Source organism: Sceloporus occidentalis, unplaced genomic scaffold (genome assembly GCF_023333645.1).
Source record: "Sceloporus occidentalis isolate IW3139 unplaced genomic scaffold, rSceOcc1.0.p SCAF_209, whole genome shotgun sequence".
Lineage (NCBI taxonomy): Eukaryota > Metazoa > Chordata > Lepidosauria > Squamata > Phrynosomatidae > Sceloporus > Sceloporus occidentalis.
This window is the reverse complement of record NW_028317189.1, coordinates 972,509-992,705: the sequence shown is the minus strand read 5'-3', so window position 1 is coordinate 992,705 and position 20,197 is coordinate 972,509. Positions and strand designations below refer to the sequence as shown.

General features: G+C 41.0%; 1 protein-coding gene across 1 annotated transcript; it reads left to right on the top strand.

The window, feature by feature from the left end:
- Positions 1–2,913: 2,913 nt before the first annotated feature.
- LOC149277599 (V-type proton ATPase subunit B, brain isoform-like) lies at positions 2,914–18,746 on the top strand. Its single transcript, XM_089502702.1, is given in 15 exon segments — positions 2,914–3,046; positions 8,607–8,662; positions 8,823–8,921; positions 9,374–9,467; positions 9,592–9,669; positions 11,320–11,459; positions 11,774–11,875; positions 12,147–12,244; positions 12,358–12,481; positions 13,517–13,667; positions 13,836–13,864; positions 13,866–13,919; positions 14,008–14,112; positions 15,288–15,417; positions 18,604–18,746. Coding segments are annotated over 15 exon segments (1,536 nt in total).
- The last annotated feature ends 1,451 nt before the right edge of the window (positions 18,747–20,197 follow it).

Below are 20,197 nucleotides of genomic sequence, written 5' to 3'. Positions count from 1 at the left end.
AGTGAATGACTCCTTCTAGCCTTTAAGTAAACCACCCAAACAGAGCGCAGTTTGGATGATTCTCGCCAGGGTTGGCTTTAGCACATTTTACTAAAAGAGGCAGAAATCAAGTTGGAGTTCACCAGAATAATTATTCCAAATTCTAGCTAAATTAACTCATTTTAAACTTTCCATGCACCCACATGAATTACATATTGATTTTTCGAGGGCAGATAAGCCATTTCCCACCCTGGTGCTAAGCTGGTTTTCGGCATTTTGGTGCATCTCACGTTTAAACGCGCTTAGAAGTACATTTCTTGGGGATAAACTATACAAACCATATATTGTTTTTTTCAGCACACCCAGCTGATTCCAAATATAACCATTGTTATATGTGTATGTCTCATTAGGTTTGCATAAAAAAAGCCAAAAATGGGAAAAAAGTGTATTTTTTCACTTCCGACTCAATAAAAACTAGTTTGTAATGTTATTACTCTAATATCAAAACCTGTGTTGCTAAATGTTTGTAGCAGGTAACTGCTCTAAAATAAACTGGAATTGAGAAGAGTAGACTGTGTTTTTCTAATATTTTATTGCTAAAAATTCAATTTACTAGACTATCACAAAAGACATCTTTACATTTAATGCATGGCTCCCGTCAATTAAACAGCTCTAGCTGCCTGGATCGTTAAATTATGCCAACAAAACTATATATTTTTAGAAACAACATCCCCAGTTGGAGCAAATGAGGTCTTATTTGTATTTGTATCACAAATCTGATGTGCACAACAAATAAGTGAATATCACCCTTATAAAAAAAAAAAGAAAAAAATGAAAAGCGACAAGTTCATTTATGTCTTGCGCACTCCAGTCTTGTGCTACGAATACATGCAGCCCCTCATTTGATGCGCCAAGGGGTGTAGTTCCTGCAAATGTATACTTTATGTACCATAATTTAACTTCTCAGCTGTCTAGAGCTGTTTAATTGCAGGCATCGCCCCTAAATGTTTTAAGACAATTTAACAAGATTTTCAAATCTGCCATCTCTGATCTGGTCTGATCTGAGTGGTCTAGACATCTGGGAAGTTAAATTAGGGTACATGAAGTACACATTTCAAGAAACTACACCCTTTGGAGCTTCAAATGAGGGGCTATATGTATTTCTAGGACAAAAGTTGAGTGCACAAATAATGATGGAATATGTCGCTTTGGCTAGAAAATATGTTTTTTCTAACCATAGCGACATGTTCATTTGTGTCTTGCGCACTCCAGGTTTGTACTAGAAACACATGCAGCCCCTCATTTGATGCGCCATGGGGTTTAGTTTTTGCAAATGTGTACTTGTTGCGCCATAATTTAACTTCCTACGTGAGCAGTAATGCCACGTCAAGGCTTTAACCCTAATTACTGACCATTCACACGCCTTTCATATCTCCATTCACTCACAGAAGCACACGCCATACTTTCCCCTTACAATCCCAAAGAAATTATGGTAAAGGTAGAAAAAAAAATCACTTTTACAGCAAAAATATGTTTTGCTATAAAAATTCAAGGAGCTCCAGGGATGAGATCGTTACTCACGTACCGCACAGGCTAAATGGCTGATTTTAATAATATTTGCAGTTCATTTACAGTTCATCAGGATTTCAAAGTTAAACTAGTTTATGTTTAGATAATTTAATTTGGGGGTCTCTAGGCAATTTTGATCTTTATTTATCTGCCTTTAGAGACCCCCAAATCATTTCTTTACTTTTTTTTTTTTTACATTTTTACTTTTTTAACTTAATATTTATTTTTTATTCGATCACCTTTCCAGCAGTATATGTTGGGGGTCTGTAGCTGCTTAGATGCCTGCGATATAGCCTTTACGAAAAAATTACTGCAGTTTTTCTGAAGTAATACTGGAGTTTTTTGGACATGAAAAAACTGCAATACTGCACATTTACTGCAGTTTTACTGCATTTGTACTTCACTGTACTGCAGTTTTACTGCAGTTATTTTTGTACGGAAGTACAAATGCAATAAAGCTGCAGTACATTGAAGTACAACTGTAGGTTTGCAATATAAAAAAAAAAGTGCAGTAAATGTGCAGTAAAACTGCAGTAAATGTGCAGTAATACTGCAGTAAATGTGCAGTATTGCAGTTTTTTCATGTCCAAAAAACTGCAGTATTACTTCATAAAAAACTGCAGTAATTTTTTTGTAAGGGAGGCATCTAAGCAGCATGCCCCCATAACTCTAACTGGCAATTGTCAGCTATTAATAAAGTTCCTTTATTTTTTGTCTCGAGATTTATTCAAATTTTATTCATATTTAAAACAGACATGGCTTCCATGCAGAAGAAAGTTTTGCTTTGAGCAATGTACCGAAGACGAACAGACTGTGGTCCAAATTAGTCATTGCCCTTAAAAGGTCATAATATTTTTTGGGAAAACCCATAAAATAACTTAAAAAGGGATATTTTTGTCCAGTCCTAGAGCCTCCTGAGGATGGTTATGTCTGTATTTACTACAAATACACCAGTGTGCGGTGAAGTGTCGCGAACATGAATCATTTTAGTCTTCAGCACCAAGGACAGCAGCAGGCAGGGGGGCAGCCATGATGCTTACGCAAGCATTTTGCGCTAAAGTCCCTGGATAAGTACTTTAAAAGCATTTAGCGTAAAGAAAAACCCTTTTGGAGTTGCATTCTATTGAAGACACGCGAGACGCGGTCTGCTCTCGCAAAACGAAATGAATCGTTTTTTTATTTTTAAGCACGGAAACAGCGAAGCCCCTCTGAGGATATTCCAAGATGGCGCTAAAACTGTGCACAATTCCCTTCTTCCGGCTCAGTCGCCTTGCACGTTTGCATGCCCCTTGCGTGATGGCGTCACTGAATTTATAAGAAGACGTGCTGCGACGGTCACAAGGTACAGTAGCCACTGCAGAGAAGATGGCCGTCAGGGTGATGCGCGGAGTAGATACCGGTGCTGGGAACAGGGCCGGTCCAGGGAACCCCTCCGGCCCGGCTGCCCGGGAGCATGTACAGGCTGTTACCAGGAACTATCTGTCGCAGCCTAGGCTGAGTAAGTGGGGGGACATGTCTGTTATATCCTCACCTGTATGTTGTGATGACAGCTCTGTCAGCCGCTGTCATTTCATTTAACAATGTCTTGGCTGTGTTTACTTATCTGTGACGTGAATATGTTATATTTATTCTGATATATACCGATAAATATGTAGTAAATAGTATGTGTGTATATTATATAAACATACACATTCTTGTTTGTGCAAACTGTCTTTAATCTGTACGCTTGTGACGTTATCACATGCGTATATATATGAGAGGGAGAGCTATTTCCTCAACACTTCTTACAGTACATGCATTCTTAGGGTCTGACAAAACTAGAATGTATTAGTCCGCTCATATATTGTATTGTGTTGTATAATGGTGTGTGTATATATAATACATAATAAAATGTAATACGTTAGGATCTGCTCATAATATATATATCTATATTATATATTACATTAGAGTCCACTCATATAATTAGGCTACGCTCGCAGTCAAATATAATACATATATGTGTGTGATATGTGTTTTTAAATATATATATATATCGCGTTGAAGTTCCATTGGAAGGCCCCGTCACTCTTTCATACCCCCAGGCTTTGTCTTTCTCTGTGTATTTAGAGTCACAACACAAAGTATCAGGTAGTTTGTTGTGTAAATGTGTCACCGGGTGGTTGTTGGAGTGGATACTGATGGAGCGTACCGGTGTATGCCGGTCCCAGCGGCTGCCGCAGGCGTTGATCTCTCGGTTCATGTTTTCTGCTCGGCGTACGGGCTCACCTTTACAGAACATATTATTAAGAGTGCATCACTTCGTTTCAGGATAGGACTTCATTGAAAAGGCTTAAGGTGTAATTCATTGTGGGCCTCAAGGGGTCATGTGACAGACTAGGTCATGTGACTTCCTATCATGTGACATACTGGCTTGTCACATTATTGCTCAGCTTTGAGTTTCAGTATTGTGCTATTATGTAGCTCTGGATTCCAGCAAATCAGCCCCAGAAAAATCTTCCCTAATGTGTTTCCTAATAAAACTATCAAAATCTAGCAAAATTAAGAGTCATTATTTGATCTGTATGAAAAGCTTTCTGGCATTAGATTAGGGTAAAAAGTAAGTCCGGTCTTTTCTCATATGTCTCACGGTTGTTTTAGCCGTATCATAGACCAAGCTGGGAAAAGTTTTAAGATTTATACCAGAATTGTCATTTAATACAAAATAATATTCTTTTTATGGTAGCTCTCTCTAAAATCCCCTTTCACTGCATTATTGCTCTGTGTGTGAGTGTATGTATTTGTATGTATAGCTATATATATACTTATATGTGTATGTATAATATATATATATATATATATATATATGCATTGAAAGCTTGTTACAACCTCCATATGAAACAATATGTAAAAGACTCTTCTTCGCTGTGACCCCCGTAGGCTTTCAGATGACGGTTCATTGCTGTGGTCAGTTACGATAGATAGGATGAGCTCGAGGTCAGGGCCTGGCTCGGCCCAGCTGGTCCGGAAGGGAGTAATGCTAAAGTGCTGGGTAGAGTTGCCAGCTTGAGGTCTGGCTCATGGCACTCGGCAACCGGCTCAGTAGCCTCTGCAGCGGCAAAATGCCCCGTGATGAGCGACAGAGCCGCGTTTCATATCAATCGCTTTGTTCTCCCCCTGGGAGTCATCGTAGCGGGTTACATTTCAAAGCATCCTGAGGCGTCTGCAGATAACTCTGTAACTTTCTCTGATACACAGAGCCCACGCGCAGCGCGTCACAAACCGCACTCCGAATACAGAATCTTTCTCACGAACCGGCGTCCAAATCTCACCAGCAGCCTTTCTTAGGGAAGTAAATCAATGATATTGTGATAGACTTTACTATCATTTTGTGGTCCATTGTGCTGTTTACCATCAATCCCCTCTGAAGCCGAGATCCCCTGAGGACCCAATATATTATGGCGCTTTAAATCTTATTCTGCAGGCCGTTTTTCTTTTGAGCTGATACAGATATATCCATTTTCTTATCTGTATAATTTGGATGGCGTGTAAGATGAGTGCCTGCTCTGCGATTTCGGGTTTCTCCCCTCATCGTGCCGGCATCACTGGTTTGTAAACAAAGACAAAAATGTAGCCGGTCTGTGTATCCTGGAAGCTCCCGGGGCTTTTCAGATAAAACTGTCCCCCCAGCCGGTCTGGGGCAGCTAATTCAGAATTCTGTATATCTGCAAACGGTGGCTTTTGTCACTAGATAGGGTTTTGTGACAGTACTAATTCCTTACACAGTATACCCAACATTCAGGAACGATACTATATAGTCCGCCAATGTTCCCTTCTACCATGCAATGGCCACTTTGACAGATATTATTATTTGTTGTTTTATATATCGTATTCCGTAGCACAGTACAATGGGTAGACAGGACTTAACGAGTACTATATAACATAACAGTATGGCCTACAGAAACAGGTAAGAAGAGCTCTGCTCCAAGAGCTTACAATCTAGATACGTAAGTGAAGAGCTTTTACCTGAAAATGTTTAACTCCTGTAACTGGCAGCACCTGGTACCCAAAGTTCAGGTAAATATTTAATAATAATGCATTTAAAATGCGTTTGCAAAATGTTTATTATCTCTACGTTCATGGAGAGCAGACGCTTATTGCATTAATGCAGATCCCGCTGATCCATCTTTCCTAAACAATCTCCCTGGTTGTATGTCGCTGTGCTTTGATCCAAGGATCTCCAACAGGTACTGTAGCCCCTGAGACTGACGTACCCTGCCTGAAGGAGATGGGGTGTTAACCCCTTGAGGAACAGTAATGTAGGGCATGCGCCCCAAACAACTGGATCACCAGCAGATTCCATAGAACTTTTACAATGGGGAGGAAAAAAATTACACTACTAGTAATCCAAATGAGACATAATGGTACAGAAAGATGAGAGGGTCCTAGTCTCGTGAGCTTACAATCTATTTACTGCAACCCAGCTAACCCTTAGAAAGAGGTCATTGGCTGTGATATAAGCTCGTTTGAGCAGCCCCCCCCCCGCCTGTTATGCTATATACTACTTGCCATGTCCATTGTACAGCGCTACGGAATATGATGGTGCTATATAAAACAATAACTAATAATATAAGCTGTAGCAATAAAGTGCCAATCCTGTATTTATTTATTTTATATTTTTTTTTATTTGTGGGGTTTTATGTTAGTATATTAAAGCTCCCTACTCAATTCTATAGTGAATAGTGCAGCGAACACGCAGCTGTGCACAAAAACCCAGCAGCCATCGTTTGGTGGTCTGAGCAGCGCGATCCCCTGATAAAATGTCTGGCCTTTCTCGCGTACCTAGTACAGGTTTCTGTTATACTCGGTATATAAAATTGTAATACGTCCAAGCATGGCAGCTGTGCAACGTAGTACGGTATCAAGGAAACTGATGTTACTGTAAACGGTATATTAATAAATATGCATATATTCCATACATCATAATTGGTTGGGGGGGGGTTACCTTTTTTTTTTTTTACTTTGCACAACGCAGGAATAAACGTTGGTCCCTGTATAATGTATAGTTAATATGCGGAGCTATCGCAACTATATGACCAATATAGTGATCCATTATTCGGCGCCAGCTGGGCCGTTCTTGATATTTATATGTAACTTGGTGAGATGAAATGATGAAGCTCACCTCAGGCCACCTCCAAACTCAACTGACGGAGTTGCTGAGCACTGGCTTTATTATGTGAATGTGAGGTATCTTCCATCAAAAGAAAAGTCTTATCTGCTGATAAATTCTCCCAGATGTAGAACATCAAATCCTACTTAATCCCTTGCTCTTGTCTTAGCCTATCCTTATGCGTCCTTTAGCTTTTCTGTTGGCCTTTACCACTTCTGCTGGAAGGCTGTTCCACTTAGCAACCACCGTCTTGGTGTAGTTCCACATTTGGCTGCATTTTTCAGTGTCCCATGACCATCTATTTCCTGGAAAAATTTCGAACAGAAGAGGAAGCATCTCAACCGGGTTAGATTTCTAGCTTAACCCTAGTGTTAAGCGTTTCCGGTTTTATTATATACAGAAGTGTGAACTAGTATGGAACACCAAGTGGTTATCCTTTATACAGCTTGGACGATGTAACCGTTTTAAGGGACCCCAATGAAGCTTTAGCTGCACTTTGACTTGAGAGCAAATAGTTGATTGAAAAATTCTTAATAGTGGCCTATGAATTCGCCCCTTGATGTACCGTCATTCCCAAATGCCCAGATAACTGTGTGTATGTGTGTGTGTGTATGTGTGTGTATGTATGTATGTATGTGTGTGTGTGTGTGCGCGGTGTCTCAGTACGGCTTTTGGATGTATGCCTTGAGAACCTGGGGAGGGGATTGTAGGTACGTCCATAAGAAATGTCGCTTGCTAGGCGTCCCTGGACCTCAGAGGTCTCTTCACATGGAAGTCTCTTCAGATGGAATGATCATCAGAACAGCAGAGGTTGTTGTAACAAAGCAATGCATCGCCCAGTGCGGGCTTTAATGCTAGCCATTAACAAATGATTTTCAGGCAGATGCCGGTCATATAGATGTTTCGACGCGTCCCCAGAGGTCGTTGGCAGGCTGTGGGTTAACAGAAGACATCATGCAATATGGAAACTGCATAATCACAGGGTTTCTCAACGCCTTGCATGAATCATGCCAGGTTTTTCTCACTTACCCCCCCTTATGCCAACATTTTCCATTTAGTACCCACTTCAGCAAAAGCATTTTCTGGGCAAAGCTCCCTTAAAGTATTTTTTTTTCTTCCTTGATTCCCATTATCACCTTGTTAAAAAGGGCAGTGGATTGTGACTTCTAGAATTGTTTTGCTGGCATCTAACTTTGTATGGTTTAAAGGGGGCAATGCAGCTAAGTGTTTCTTCATTTTAGAAGAATACATTAATACACATTCTCCTATAGTATGGCTGTCAGGGACGTTGGACTGCCCCTTTAATGTTTTATTAGGGTTTTTAGGATTGTTTTAAGATTTTTCTCTGGTTTTAAAGCAAATAACGCACTTATTAGGTCCAGCGGCTCCGGCTTGTACTTTTGCCATGTGTTGCCGCGCACATCACAGGGACGTGTGGCATTCTCAACATATTTTTCACCTCTCTTGTGCGTTCTTCTGAAAATACACCCCATTGCACGCGATTGTTGTTCGATCGCACGCTGCAGTCGTGTCTGTAAGTGAGAGCATGAAATACTCTAATACATTGGTCTAGGAGAATGGATTAAATATTTATTGGGGCTTAATACGCAAATCTACTGCTACGGGGATAATAGATTATTTCAGTTAATTCATAATTAGTAGAACACAAGCATGGTGGACAGCGCGTCTCTAAGCATTGCTAAATACAGCTGGTACCTAGTTGCAACAGGATCTTTTTATATGTTTACGAAGACTTTATGAAGATTACATGTATAATTGTTTTTGGAACTTAATATTAGAGTATCAGAAGGCCCTTTGATTCCATATATAAATATATATTTTATTTAATGACAGTTAAAGCGTTGGCTGTACTCCATTTCTTTCAATAACCATTTGCTTTGTCCTTTTGCAGCCTACCGGACAGTGTCTGGCGTGAATGGGCCCCTTGTTATTTTGGACAATGTCAAGGTAATCGGTTCCACAGTGGATATCATGCTGTTATTAACATTAAGTCTTATGCGCAGTCCGTTTACATATTGTGCACTGTGGGAATTATTCACTAAATAATGAGTTGTGTTTTGCACCTTCTGTGACGTGTGATACATTTAGTTGACATGCCGTGTCTTAGTTCCCTAGGTACTCTGAGATTGTTCACCTCACTCTGCCAGATGGTACAAAGCGGAGCGGGCAGGTGCTGGAGGTCAGCGGATCCAAAGCCGTGGTACAGGTAAGCCGGGGTCACATAGGCACTCTGTATAATTAATAGTCCAAAGCGGGAAAGCGATCACCAGTAGCATTCCGCTGCTTGCTAGGATGAGTGCACCACCACACGACGACACCTTAGTCGATGGGAGAGTGGTCCGAGTCAATTTGTGACCAGTGCACTTCATTTCTAGAGGAAGTCTGTATGTGTATGTATCCTAACACAGCCATTAAAAAATAAATGATATGCAATTATATATACATGATATGGTAATGTTTAAGATGCATCCTTCAAAAAAAAAATAATACAATTTTCAGCACATTTTCATCAAAATAAGTAGTTCCTTTAATGGAGAGCCACTCCACTGTGTACTGTATTGTATTTTAAATATAATTTTAAAACTTGACCCATCCTTAATTCCGAATTTTTTTCTCACAGTTCGCTGTAGCTTGTACACAGTGTCTCTTGTTTTTCAGGTGTTTGAGGGCACCTCTGGTATTGATGCCAAGAAAACCTCCTGTGAATTCTCTGGGGATATTTTGAGGACCCCGGTCTCGGAGGACATGCTGGGTATGTAGAATTTTAGAACATATCCAATTGTGAAATATGTATAATATCTATTTGTTGCCAGAAGACTTAATAGACTGCCACACCTCCTGAATCATAAAACCTATATCCTCCTGTCATTTTTCAGGCCGTGTTTTTAACGGCTCAGGAAAGCCCATCGACAGAGGACCTTCTGTCCTGGCTGAGGATTATCTGGACATCATGGGTATGTGAGGACCTCTGTGATTTATTCTCTAACGGGAGTGTTGTGGGGAGCATTGTGGTTTCAATGCCTTAAATTCACTTTACATTATGAAGAGCCAACTCCAGTGAGCATCTGCTACAGAAAGAGCTTGACAGGGCCTTTAAAATACATAGTTAATGAGTTCTTCATCGTCTCCTCGCCCATTGGGCTATACATTATACAGGTCCAGTTAAGCCTTTCTTGCTGGAGAAACATCACAGTGTATAGTGAAGTGAGGGAGTTAAAACCACAAATACATAATTCTCTGTATCATGTAGATTGTTCCAAAAAAACGCCTATTAAGAAACCCCTATGGACGTCCCGGTACGTCCAGCCCTTCTTGCAGCGTCAGGGACACATCCCCCGCTGCTGCATGTGAGATCAGACTGTCGTTTGACAGCCTGGACTCCCCACTGACAGCAGAAGCCGGCATCACCGGCTTTCTGCTGTCCCATCTGATGTAACAGCATGAAAGCCGGAAAGCTGTTCCGTTTCAAACTGGCCGATCGGGCATTCCCTTCCGGGTTGTGTCACTGCTGCCCTCCGATGAGGCACAGACGCTGGGATCTCTATGCACGTCTGTGAGGACCTGCATAGAGATCTCAGTGTGATCGTGCAGGGGGATCGCGGGGAGGGGAGTGAGAAACCATGTCTCTCACCCCCCCTCCCATCCTAAAACAGTGAAGGGGAAAAAAAAAACGTTAATTCATTTAAAAAATAATAATAAAAAAATCATTAAAATATAAATAATAATTAAAAAAATAATAATGTGAGCTGTGATGTGAAAAAAATAAAAATAAAAAAAATAATATATATATATATATATATATATATATATATAAAAAATACCAAAAAAATAAAATAAAATAAAAAAAATATATATATATATAAAAAAGATAATAAAAAAAATTAAAAAACCTCACATCCCATTGCCCTAGCATAACATCTAGCCAGTATAACCCTCCTGCTCCCGTTCACAACCCCCAAACCCGTTAAGCCATAGGCATAAAAATTATACAAAAAATGTATACCTTATAGTATGTTCCCTGGTGCTGGGAAAGTATGGAAAATCTATATAAATTGGGTATTTCTGAAATCAGGACGCGTGAATTGATTAACTTGGAGGGGATTTTCCATCACTTTACCTAATTTTGTGAGGATTCAGAGGGAATTTTCGCTACTTTTTACTAAATTTCTAAATTTTAAGCTAATCATCCAACTATGGTATCAAAAGAAAGCTCTATCTCTCCTTGAAAAAACAATATATAGTTTACATGGGTACACTATTCACAGGAAAAGAGAATAATCGCTGAACCGACATAGCGCAAAAATTCTCCAGGCTTTGCGGTACCAAAAACCCCTGGAATTGAAGGGGTTAAGTATGGTACTTGGCTCAATACATATCTAGCCGATTAGTCAAAAATCCTTCTTTCACTACATTCGTATATATTGGGCCAGTTTGAAGATGACTTCTGTCGACGTATATGTATCCCTTCTATAAATGCACCTATATGATTAGTTACTGCGGATATAATACTTTCTGGTACCACAGCTGTATTTTTGAAGTGTGAACCGTTTCTGCTATCTGCCGTTGATGACTCCATTCCTCATTTCTTGCTCATCTTACTTTAGGGCAGCCCATTAACCCCCAGTGCCGTATCTACCCAGAAGAGATGATCCAAACTGGCATCTCTGCCATAGACGGTATGAACAGCATTGCTCGCGGACAGAAAATCCCAATCTTCTCTGCTGCTGGTCTGCCCCACAATGAGGTGAGTTTCTTGTTATAAGACTCGCAATGTCCAGTTTCTAAGATGCGGATGATAAGAGGCATTCAAGATTATTGACAGCGTGTTTAACAGTGTTAATACGGGATAGTTATATCTATAGATCGTAAGGCTATGAGAGCAAAGTGTGCCATGTAACACAGGGTAACTGCAACTGAGCAGGCAATGAATAACCTAATAACAAGGCTGCTGGGTGAGGAAAGCGCTCACGTGTCTGAATAGCTATCATGGGTCTGTTATTAATATGACCAAAATACAGCTTTTCACCTATTTTCATGTTTACCAAACCTGATTATCAGATTGCAGCACAAATCTGTCGCCAAGCTGGTCTGGTGAAGAAGTCCAAGGATGTCATGGATTACTCTGAGGATAACTTTGCTATAGTTTTTGCCGCCATGGGGGTGAGTATCTAATGCTTGTATAGGGGGTGTCGGTAGTCTACTGGATATTCTACTGAAGGACATTCAATGGATGTATAATGCCCAAATATGTAGCTTATTAAAAAAATGGAAGCTTCTTTTTAAATGTCCGTGTCACCTTCCTGTGTTGGTTGTCTGTTATGTTCGTGTATCTCCTTTGATGATCTTGTGGTCAAGTTGTATCCTTTCCACGGTTTTCTTTTGCTCTCTTTTCTTCTGTTTCTCTCATGGCTCCTTTTCCCTTTGTATCCAGGTAAATATGGAGACTGCCCGCTTCTTCAAATCAGATTTTGAAGAGAATGGTTCAATGGACAACGTGTGTCTTTTCCTGAACCTGGCGAATGACCCCACGTAAGTCCCCAAGTACAGTTTTCTTTGAAAAGTTCTAGGCGCGTGTGATTCTAGAACTGGTGTAGCGGTTAGACTTTGGGGAACATGTTGTTGACCACGTGTTTTGTTTGCAGTATCGAGCGTATCATCACCCCGCGTCTCGCTCTCACCTCCGCCGAGTTCCTCGCTTATCAGTGTGAGAAGCACGTCCTGGTCATCCTGACCGACATGAGCTCGTACGCTGAAGCTTTGCGAGAGGTATTGCTGATTTCTATTGACTTAATAAAAGATTGATATGAAAAACTTGCAAACTTAATTATGCATTATCTGTTGCTATGGTAATAAGACCACTTTTAAAACTTTTCAATCACTTTAAATAAATTAAGCCCTGTTGAGTTTAAATGTTCTGCTCAATACATTTGTTCATATAGTGCCAACAGAGAAAGTATAAAAAAAAAAAAAGACCATTTTAAAATGACAATAACATGACAATTAAACCTTACTGGTAGAGAAGCAGAAGATGGTCCTGCCCTTACAGCTTACAATCTATTCAGTGGTGGAGGGCCAAGCGAGGCCATAGGAGATGAGTGCTTGGGCGAGTATGAGTTGATTGTGGTGAGGCTGATATGGAGAACTGTGTTCATCTTGCTGGTGAGCATGGTGGATGGATTCTTTGGAGTGCTAGTTTAGGGTAGGTTGCCTCTCGGAATGAGTGGGCAACTAAAAATAAGAGTTGGAGAATGTCTCACAGGACAGCGGAAGAAAATTCCAGCATGCGTGAAATCCGCAAGTGGGACGAGATAATAGCGGTGCAAGAGAGATATAAGTCATGGGAGGAACAGATAGCGTGGTTAGAGTGTTTGGATACAAGTGGAGATATACGGGGTGCAGAGAATTTAATTCTGGAGCATAAAGGGAACCAAGAGAGTGAGGGTGCAGATGATGATGAGCGATGGGCAGAGAAAATGTCTGTCAATGTTCAGTAGAGAAGGCAGTAGCCACAATCCAGATAGAATATGACAAAGTAATGGATTAGTATTGCGATTGTTTTCTCAAACACCCCCTTTAGACATAATTGGCAAAGAAACAAATCAGTGGCCTGTTATTGTTGCCAGTACTAGAAGTATAGTTAAAGCTTCCGTTTAAACTGTGTTGTCCTCTCTTTTGACAGTAGAATTGTCTTCTTTGTTCTAGTTTAATACCTTTTGTACCCCATTTATTTTTCAAGTCAGTGTGAAACTTGCAGTTTATATCTGCACCTATATGCTCTAACTGATGCTCTCGTTCAATAAGGTATCCGCTGCCAGAGAAGAGGTCCCTGGCCGAAGAGGCTTCCCGGGTTACATGTACACCGATTTGGCCACAATCTATGAGCGGGCTGGGCGTGTGGAGGGTAGAAACGGCTCAATTACCCAGATCCCTATTCTCACCATGCCCAATGACGGTGAGTGTTTCTTCGGTGCACGGATGTCGGTGAGGTACAATAGCCCTAGGGGTGTAGCATTTTAGTAAATTACAAAGTTACAGCAGTGTTGGCGTAAACTGGGGCAATGGGTGGGAATGGGAAATACCTGTGTAAGTGCTTACTACTGAGTGTTTGCTCATTTGATAGACATCACTCACCCCATCCCTGACTTGACGGGGGTACATTACTGAAGGGCAGATCTACGTGGACAGGCAGCTGCACAACAGACAGGTGAGGTGCTAAGATGTTTCTTGATTTCGCCACCTTATCCCTCGGCTATTTATAAGCAAATTGGGTCATCCTCGCATGTTTCCTTCAGATCTATCCCCCCATAAACGTGCTGCCATCTCTGTCCCGTCTGATGAAGTCGGCCATTGGTGAAGGCATGACCCGAAAAGATCATTCAGATGTGTCCAACCAGCTGGTGAGTTCTATAAATGTCACTTGATACAAGTATAATGAAGTCCTATCATGGTTAATAAACCACATGCTACTCTGCAAGCTTTGTAAGGCTTCAGAAAACTTTTCTCTGCCCCTATATTCAGGAGCTGCCGACAGACATGATATCGGTGCTCCAAGGTGCATCTGGGGAGCTTTGTTAACCCCTTCATGACAAAGTATACAGGCTCACAATGCAGTGTTTTTAATGGGTTTAAGGACAACCCATTGCCCTTAAGGGGTTAAGAATAAGGAGTGTATTCTTGATAAAGGTCCCAAAGACCAAATGTCATGCAAGTCATTCCAACCCAGAAAATGAACATGAGATCGAGAGTAGGCCTGACAATGGCAATGCGCAGCGCAAGCCACGTCTGTTACAGACCCTTTCAGCAAATCTGAATCCTATGGTCCATTATAGTGACATGTGGATGAACTTGAGCTAGCAATTAAAAGGGAAAAAATGTATTGGTCAGCCCCTCCTGCAGATTAAATGTTACAAGTGTTAGGTAATACAGTGGTTTTAATTTATCTGCCCAAGGGAATTTCAGGTTTACAAAGTCTCTTTTTGGTGTATAAGTATCTAATTTGATTTCAAACGCTTCATGATGTTAATCTTTTAGAATATTATTGCTCCCCCCCCCCCCCCCCAAAACCCTTAAAATGCTGCATGATCGCGGCTGACTCACCTACCCCCGCCACCCACCCTAGAGGCTGCTTGGTTGGCTGGGCCAGGATTCTGCCTACTCGCACCCTGTGATTCCTGTATAGCGTTTATATACATGATCACAAGAATGATGCAATAAGAAGGTGTGTAATATAACCAATGACATATCAATTACCAATACCGTTTAAGAGAGGCTGATTATAGTATATGTATATATATATATATGTATATGTGTATGAAATTGGTAAAGTGTCAGTTCTGCATACAATAATCCAGTGATATTACTCATTAGCAGCAGATATAACCAGTACCTTCCTCAAGTCTGCATTTATTGTGTTCCCCTGGTCACCCCTGAGGCTGACCACAGCCGGACCACAATATTGTGAAATGAATTCAGCTCTGTTATGCGGTGAATCATGTATACTTGGCAGCGTCCGTGTATTGTTCCGTGCGTAGAATGGACGCTGTTCATTAAAATAACTGTTGTTTCCCCAAAGTACGCCTGTTACGCCATCGGGAAGGATGTGCAAGCCATGAAGGCTGTGGTGGGAGAAGAAGCTCTGACCTCTGATGACCTTCTGTATCTGGAGTTTCTGCAGAAATTTGAGAAAAATTTCATTGCTCAAGGTGAGGGCAAATACGGGTGCAATGTACATTTGCCTTATGAAATACATTACTTTGCAGACATGTTTGTGGACACCTATACTTTGTGCTGGTGGGACTGTGAGCTAATGATAACATAATCTTTGACAAGCCTTTACTCCGTCCACTTTGTGACTTCACCATTAAATACCATATACAAAAAAAGTAATTTCTATATAGGGCTGAAGGCAATGACACAACCAGGTATAGCCAGCACTTTTTGTCATTAAGCTATGTAAATGCTCAGTGAATATTGTGATTTGTTCTAGCTGTTTAGGAGACATAGTAACACAGACACAAGTCCATCATGTTCAACCCTGCTGCTCATCCAGCAGGATCTTATTCTGCCTCCTGTATCACCCCCTTAGACATCAATATAGTATTGGATTGCCGTTAGTAGGACCAAAATGGGTTTGTTTTCAAATAAGTTATATTTCTTAGACTTGACATGTTATTCTATTAACAGGAGACCAGTAATTTGGAATTATGGTGATATTAGAAGTAGGATCCTGGGTTTTCTTTTCAGAATTCCTCCTTTGCATTGTGACCCTGGTCATAGAACCATTTGTAGTCTCTGAATCAGTTCTGTTTATTTCTTTTCAATACCCAAACTATTAGATTTCCATCATGTTAGAGTATTTGGAGACGGGGCTATATACCAAAGCCCCTTCACTGTCCTAATGTGGACATGCAACAGCTGTTAGTTATTATATAGCAGGGGCTGCTTGTCCTGGAAACAGGGGCGTAACTAGACGCCTCAGGGCCCGGGTGCGAGAATCTGTTAAGGGCCCCCCCTCACCCCCCCAAAAAAAACATGATTTTTACCCAACAATTTTTTTTCAACAAATTCAATTTACATATTGAATCATATCTGTAAAAAAATCAAAGAAAAAGGGGCGCATGTACAAAGGGCATAATCCAGGGGTGTCCAAGTTTTTTCTGCAGTGGGCCACTTCATCAGAATTGTATACGTGCGCGGGCCGCACTCATTTTTCACTGAGAGAAAATATGGCCTTTAATAAAATATGCAGATTAAAATAAAGTAAATGACACAAAACCTTTACTTTTCCTCTCACTGATTTCTGGGCCTACAAATTCAGGATTCTGGATAAGTTAAAATGAGATAGTTCTATTTATTTTAGGGATGCACTAAAATGAAAATTCTGGACCAAAACCGAAAATTCAGGGTTCACTTAGCCGAAACTGAAAGTGACCCCCCCCACACACACATACTTTTAATAAAAGTAAGTTACACACCAAAATTGTACAAAAAAATTATATATTATGATTGTTAACAGCAATCTCAGGCATACCCAGATTCCAGCATGTACTGGTTGGCTGGGCATTGTATTTTTTGTCCAAGTTTAGTGTGTAACCACACTTTTATTAAAAGTAACACAACAATATGACTTGGCATGATAGGAGTGTGATTGCTAACAATAAACACACTCTTTTTATACCCAGGCAACCAGTAAATGCTGGAACCTAGGCATGATGGGACTGTGATTGCTGTTAGCAATCACACTCCTATCATCCCAAATCAGCCAATACATGCTGGTACAGGGTGGCTGTAAGTGCAGACCCCATACTGCTGGCAGCATCAATACACAAGGGGGGCAGCTAGCCAGGTTTCAGCATGTACTGGCTGACTTGGCATGATAGGAGGGTGATTGCTAACAGCAATCACAGTCCCATCATGCCTAGGTTCCAGCACTTACACATCCATGCTATCGCACACACACAAATTCATTCATTCCCTCAATCAGACATACTCATTCACACCATCTTCCCCACCCCCTTACCTGCTCTACAGCTCTCGATGCCGCTCGCAGACTTCAGCAGGGGGCGCGGCCTCCCTCGTTCTCCCCACAGAGGAGGCAGGACTAGAGCAGAGAATAGACCCTCCCACAAGTAAGCAGCAGGGCTCTTGTGATCCTGGCTGGCGATCTCACGCGGGCCGCACCTCGAGGTTCCGCAGGCCGCATTTGGCCCGCGGGCCGCATGTTAGACGCCCCTGTTATATAGTAATCGTGACCAATACTGTCTTTCCTGTAAATATAATAAAAAGTCTGATCGCCAACCGTTTCTGAAGGGATACATTTTTATTCTTGAAAATAATTACCTGTAAGACAATAACTGTTAAAGAATTTTACCAAGATAATCTACATCAGATTTTAATCTCATATATATATAATATAATATATATATATATATATATATATATATAATATCCATTCATATGGAACTAAACTGATCTGCATAAAGCCAACTGACAATGCTGGATCGAGCAGATTTTTTTTATATATCTATATATATATATATATATATATATATATATCTATCTATATAAAGCACTTTCAAAAGATGGTCAGCACTCCAGGTCTTTAAATCTGGAATGGTGTCCAATGGACTTTGTGAGTAAATATATATATATTAGAATTAAATCATCCTATGTATCGATCTTTACGGCTCGCTTTCAGTTCTCCTTATATAAAATTTGCAGTTTTTGTGTAGGATTATCGTGTAAAAGTCAGGTAATGATTTTTTTGGAGAAATGGCACAGAATGCCAGCAGTGATGCAGATATTCTATATCGGTTCTCGTAAACTCATAAAAAAATGCTCTGTTTGCTGACATCATCTCCGTGGCAGCGAAGCCGTTAAGCGGTTGGCAGCAGGGTGGCAGCGGGTGGTTCAGCGCAGTCACCCGTTATCTGTACAGACCCTGCTGTTCAGCCCTCCTTTAAATAGCTTGCACAGGACTGTCACATGGGGGATGTGTATGTGTGGGTGGCCGTCAGTTGCCTTGACAACCAGCGGCTCGTTAAGGGATAATAGCAGCTTTGGTACACATGGATGGGAGCAGCAAGGGCACCAGGGGGTTCTGACGTGGCCCAGAATTAACACCTTCATTACTTTCAGTGTAGGCAATCTATATGTGTCGGTATGGACTCTAGGTGGCACTCTATGTCCAATATGTGCCTTTTTCCATTATTATTTATTATAATTCTTGAAGCCAATGCAGTCTTTAACCACTTTTGGATTGTTCTGCATTACATCTCGTGTCTCTCTATAAGGTATGTATAGGATGTACAAGAAATCTTTCCGTATATGTATCTTATTTCTATCATGTTCCACGCACATTTCTCAGAGATCCTTTCTTTCCCCCCCAGGTCCCTATGACAATCGCACGGTGTACGAGACACTTGATATTGGGTGGCAGCTCCTTCGAATCTTCCCCAAAGAGATGCTCAAGAGAATTCCACAGAGCACCCTGGCTGAATTCTACCCCAGAGATTCGTCTGCGAAGCACTGAGCAGATTTCGGCTTTGAAACCCCTGTTTTCCCCACTTCCATTAATTTTGCCGACTCAGCCATCTCCTCACCCTGCGCTGTTTACATATCCCAGAGCCCCTCATGAGAACAGGGCAGAAATTATTATTGTGAAGTTTAAATATTAATGTCAGTCAATTTGGGACCAGGTAGGTCAGGTGATTATTTGAGGATCTTCAAGTGTTGCGTCACCCCACCATGTTCACCTGGCCAGGAGTTGGCATCCCTTGGCATTTCGGCTACTGTAACGACTGCTGCTCCTACCATCCTTGATCCACACTTACTAAATGCATGTATTTATTGTGCTGTGACGCACATGTGGCACTTATATCTTTGCAGAGTTTACAGACCAGTGTGGTATCTTGGGGGGGTTACAATGTTTTAAAGGTCCTTCTTTACACTGTTAAATGCTAAAAGGGGATTCCTGCAGGCGCATTTGGGGAATCCACTGGGCTGAGTGGGTAGTGTTCTGCCCTGTTATCTCTTAGGGGTGAATTTACAGAACGTGTCTGCGCCATCCTACAAACCTTTGGTCATTATACAGTCTTTTAATGTAACTCGCCTACCTTGTCTTGTCAACATTTTCCTATCAAACTCTTCCCTTCATCCCTAAATCTATTTTGTGTTCCATACCCCACATGGATACTCTTCTTTTGTTCAACTTCAGACTTCGCCATCCTCTTCACCCCTCTCCTCCCTTACTTTACCATTCTTCTATGTCTTGACATACTTTCCCTGTGTATACTCCCAACCTTAATGCCAGCTCTCTTACCGATGGGGTTATTTGGTGTTCCCTTGTGTGTGAATGTAGTGCATTAGTTTGCTCTCTGGTTCATTCCATCTGTAAACGGTGTATAAATTTATTGCAGAATGTCAGATTTAAATAAATATTACATGTACTGTTTAAACCTCCTCCTGGTCTCTGAGTGTTCTCTCTATTGGCGTTGAAGGAACACAATGCGATGCTGACATTAAGTGCGCAGTCCTGCTGGCATTTGCCCCCAAATTGTTCTCCTGAATCAACTCAGACAATGCTTTTAGCAGACATTGTTGAAAGCTTTAATGCAGACATGCAGTGCAAATTAATTGCCCCCACGTTCACAAACCTCTGTATGAGGCATTCGCCCCATACCCACAAGCCGCTGTTAAAACACATACCTATATATTTAGATACATGTGCTCACCTGCTTATAAATGTATCATCAGATACTTACTGATGTCCAGTTCCATACCCAAAGTCTCTTCTGATTTCTCAAAACCCAATGCAATTAACACTGAACAGGGTGTCTTGTATCCTTAAAGCCACCAGGTACCCTCTTGTTTATATGAAGGTATAGTCCTATTTGAAGTCCCATTTTTTTGTTTTTTATAGCTTGTAGAGATGTTGGGGTGAATCATAAAAGCATTTTAGACATAAAAACAAATTGCGCAACA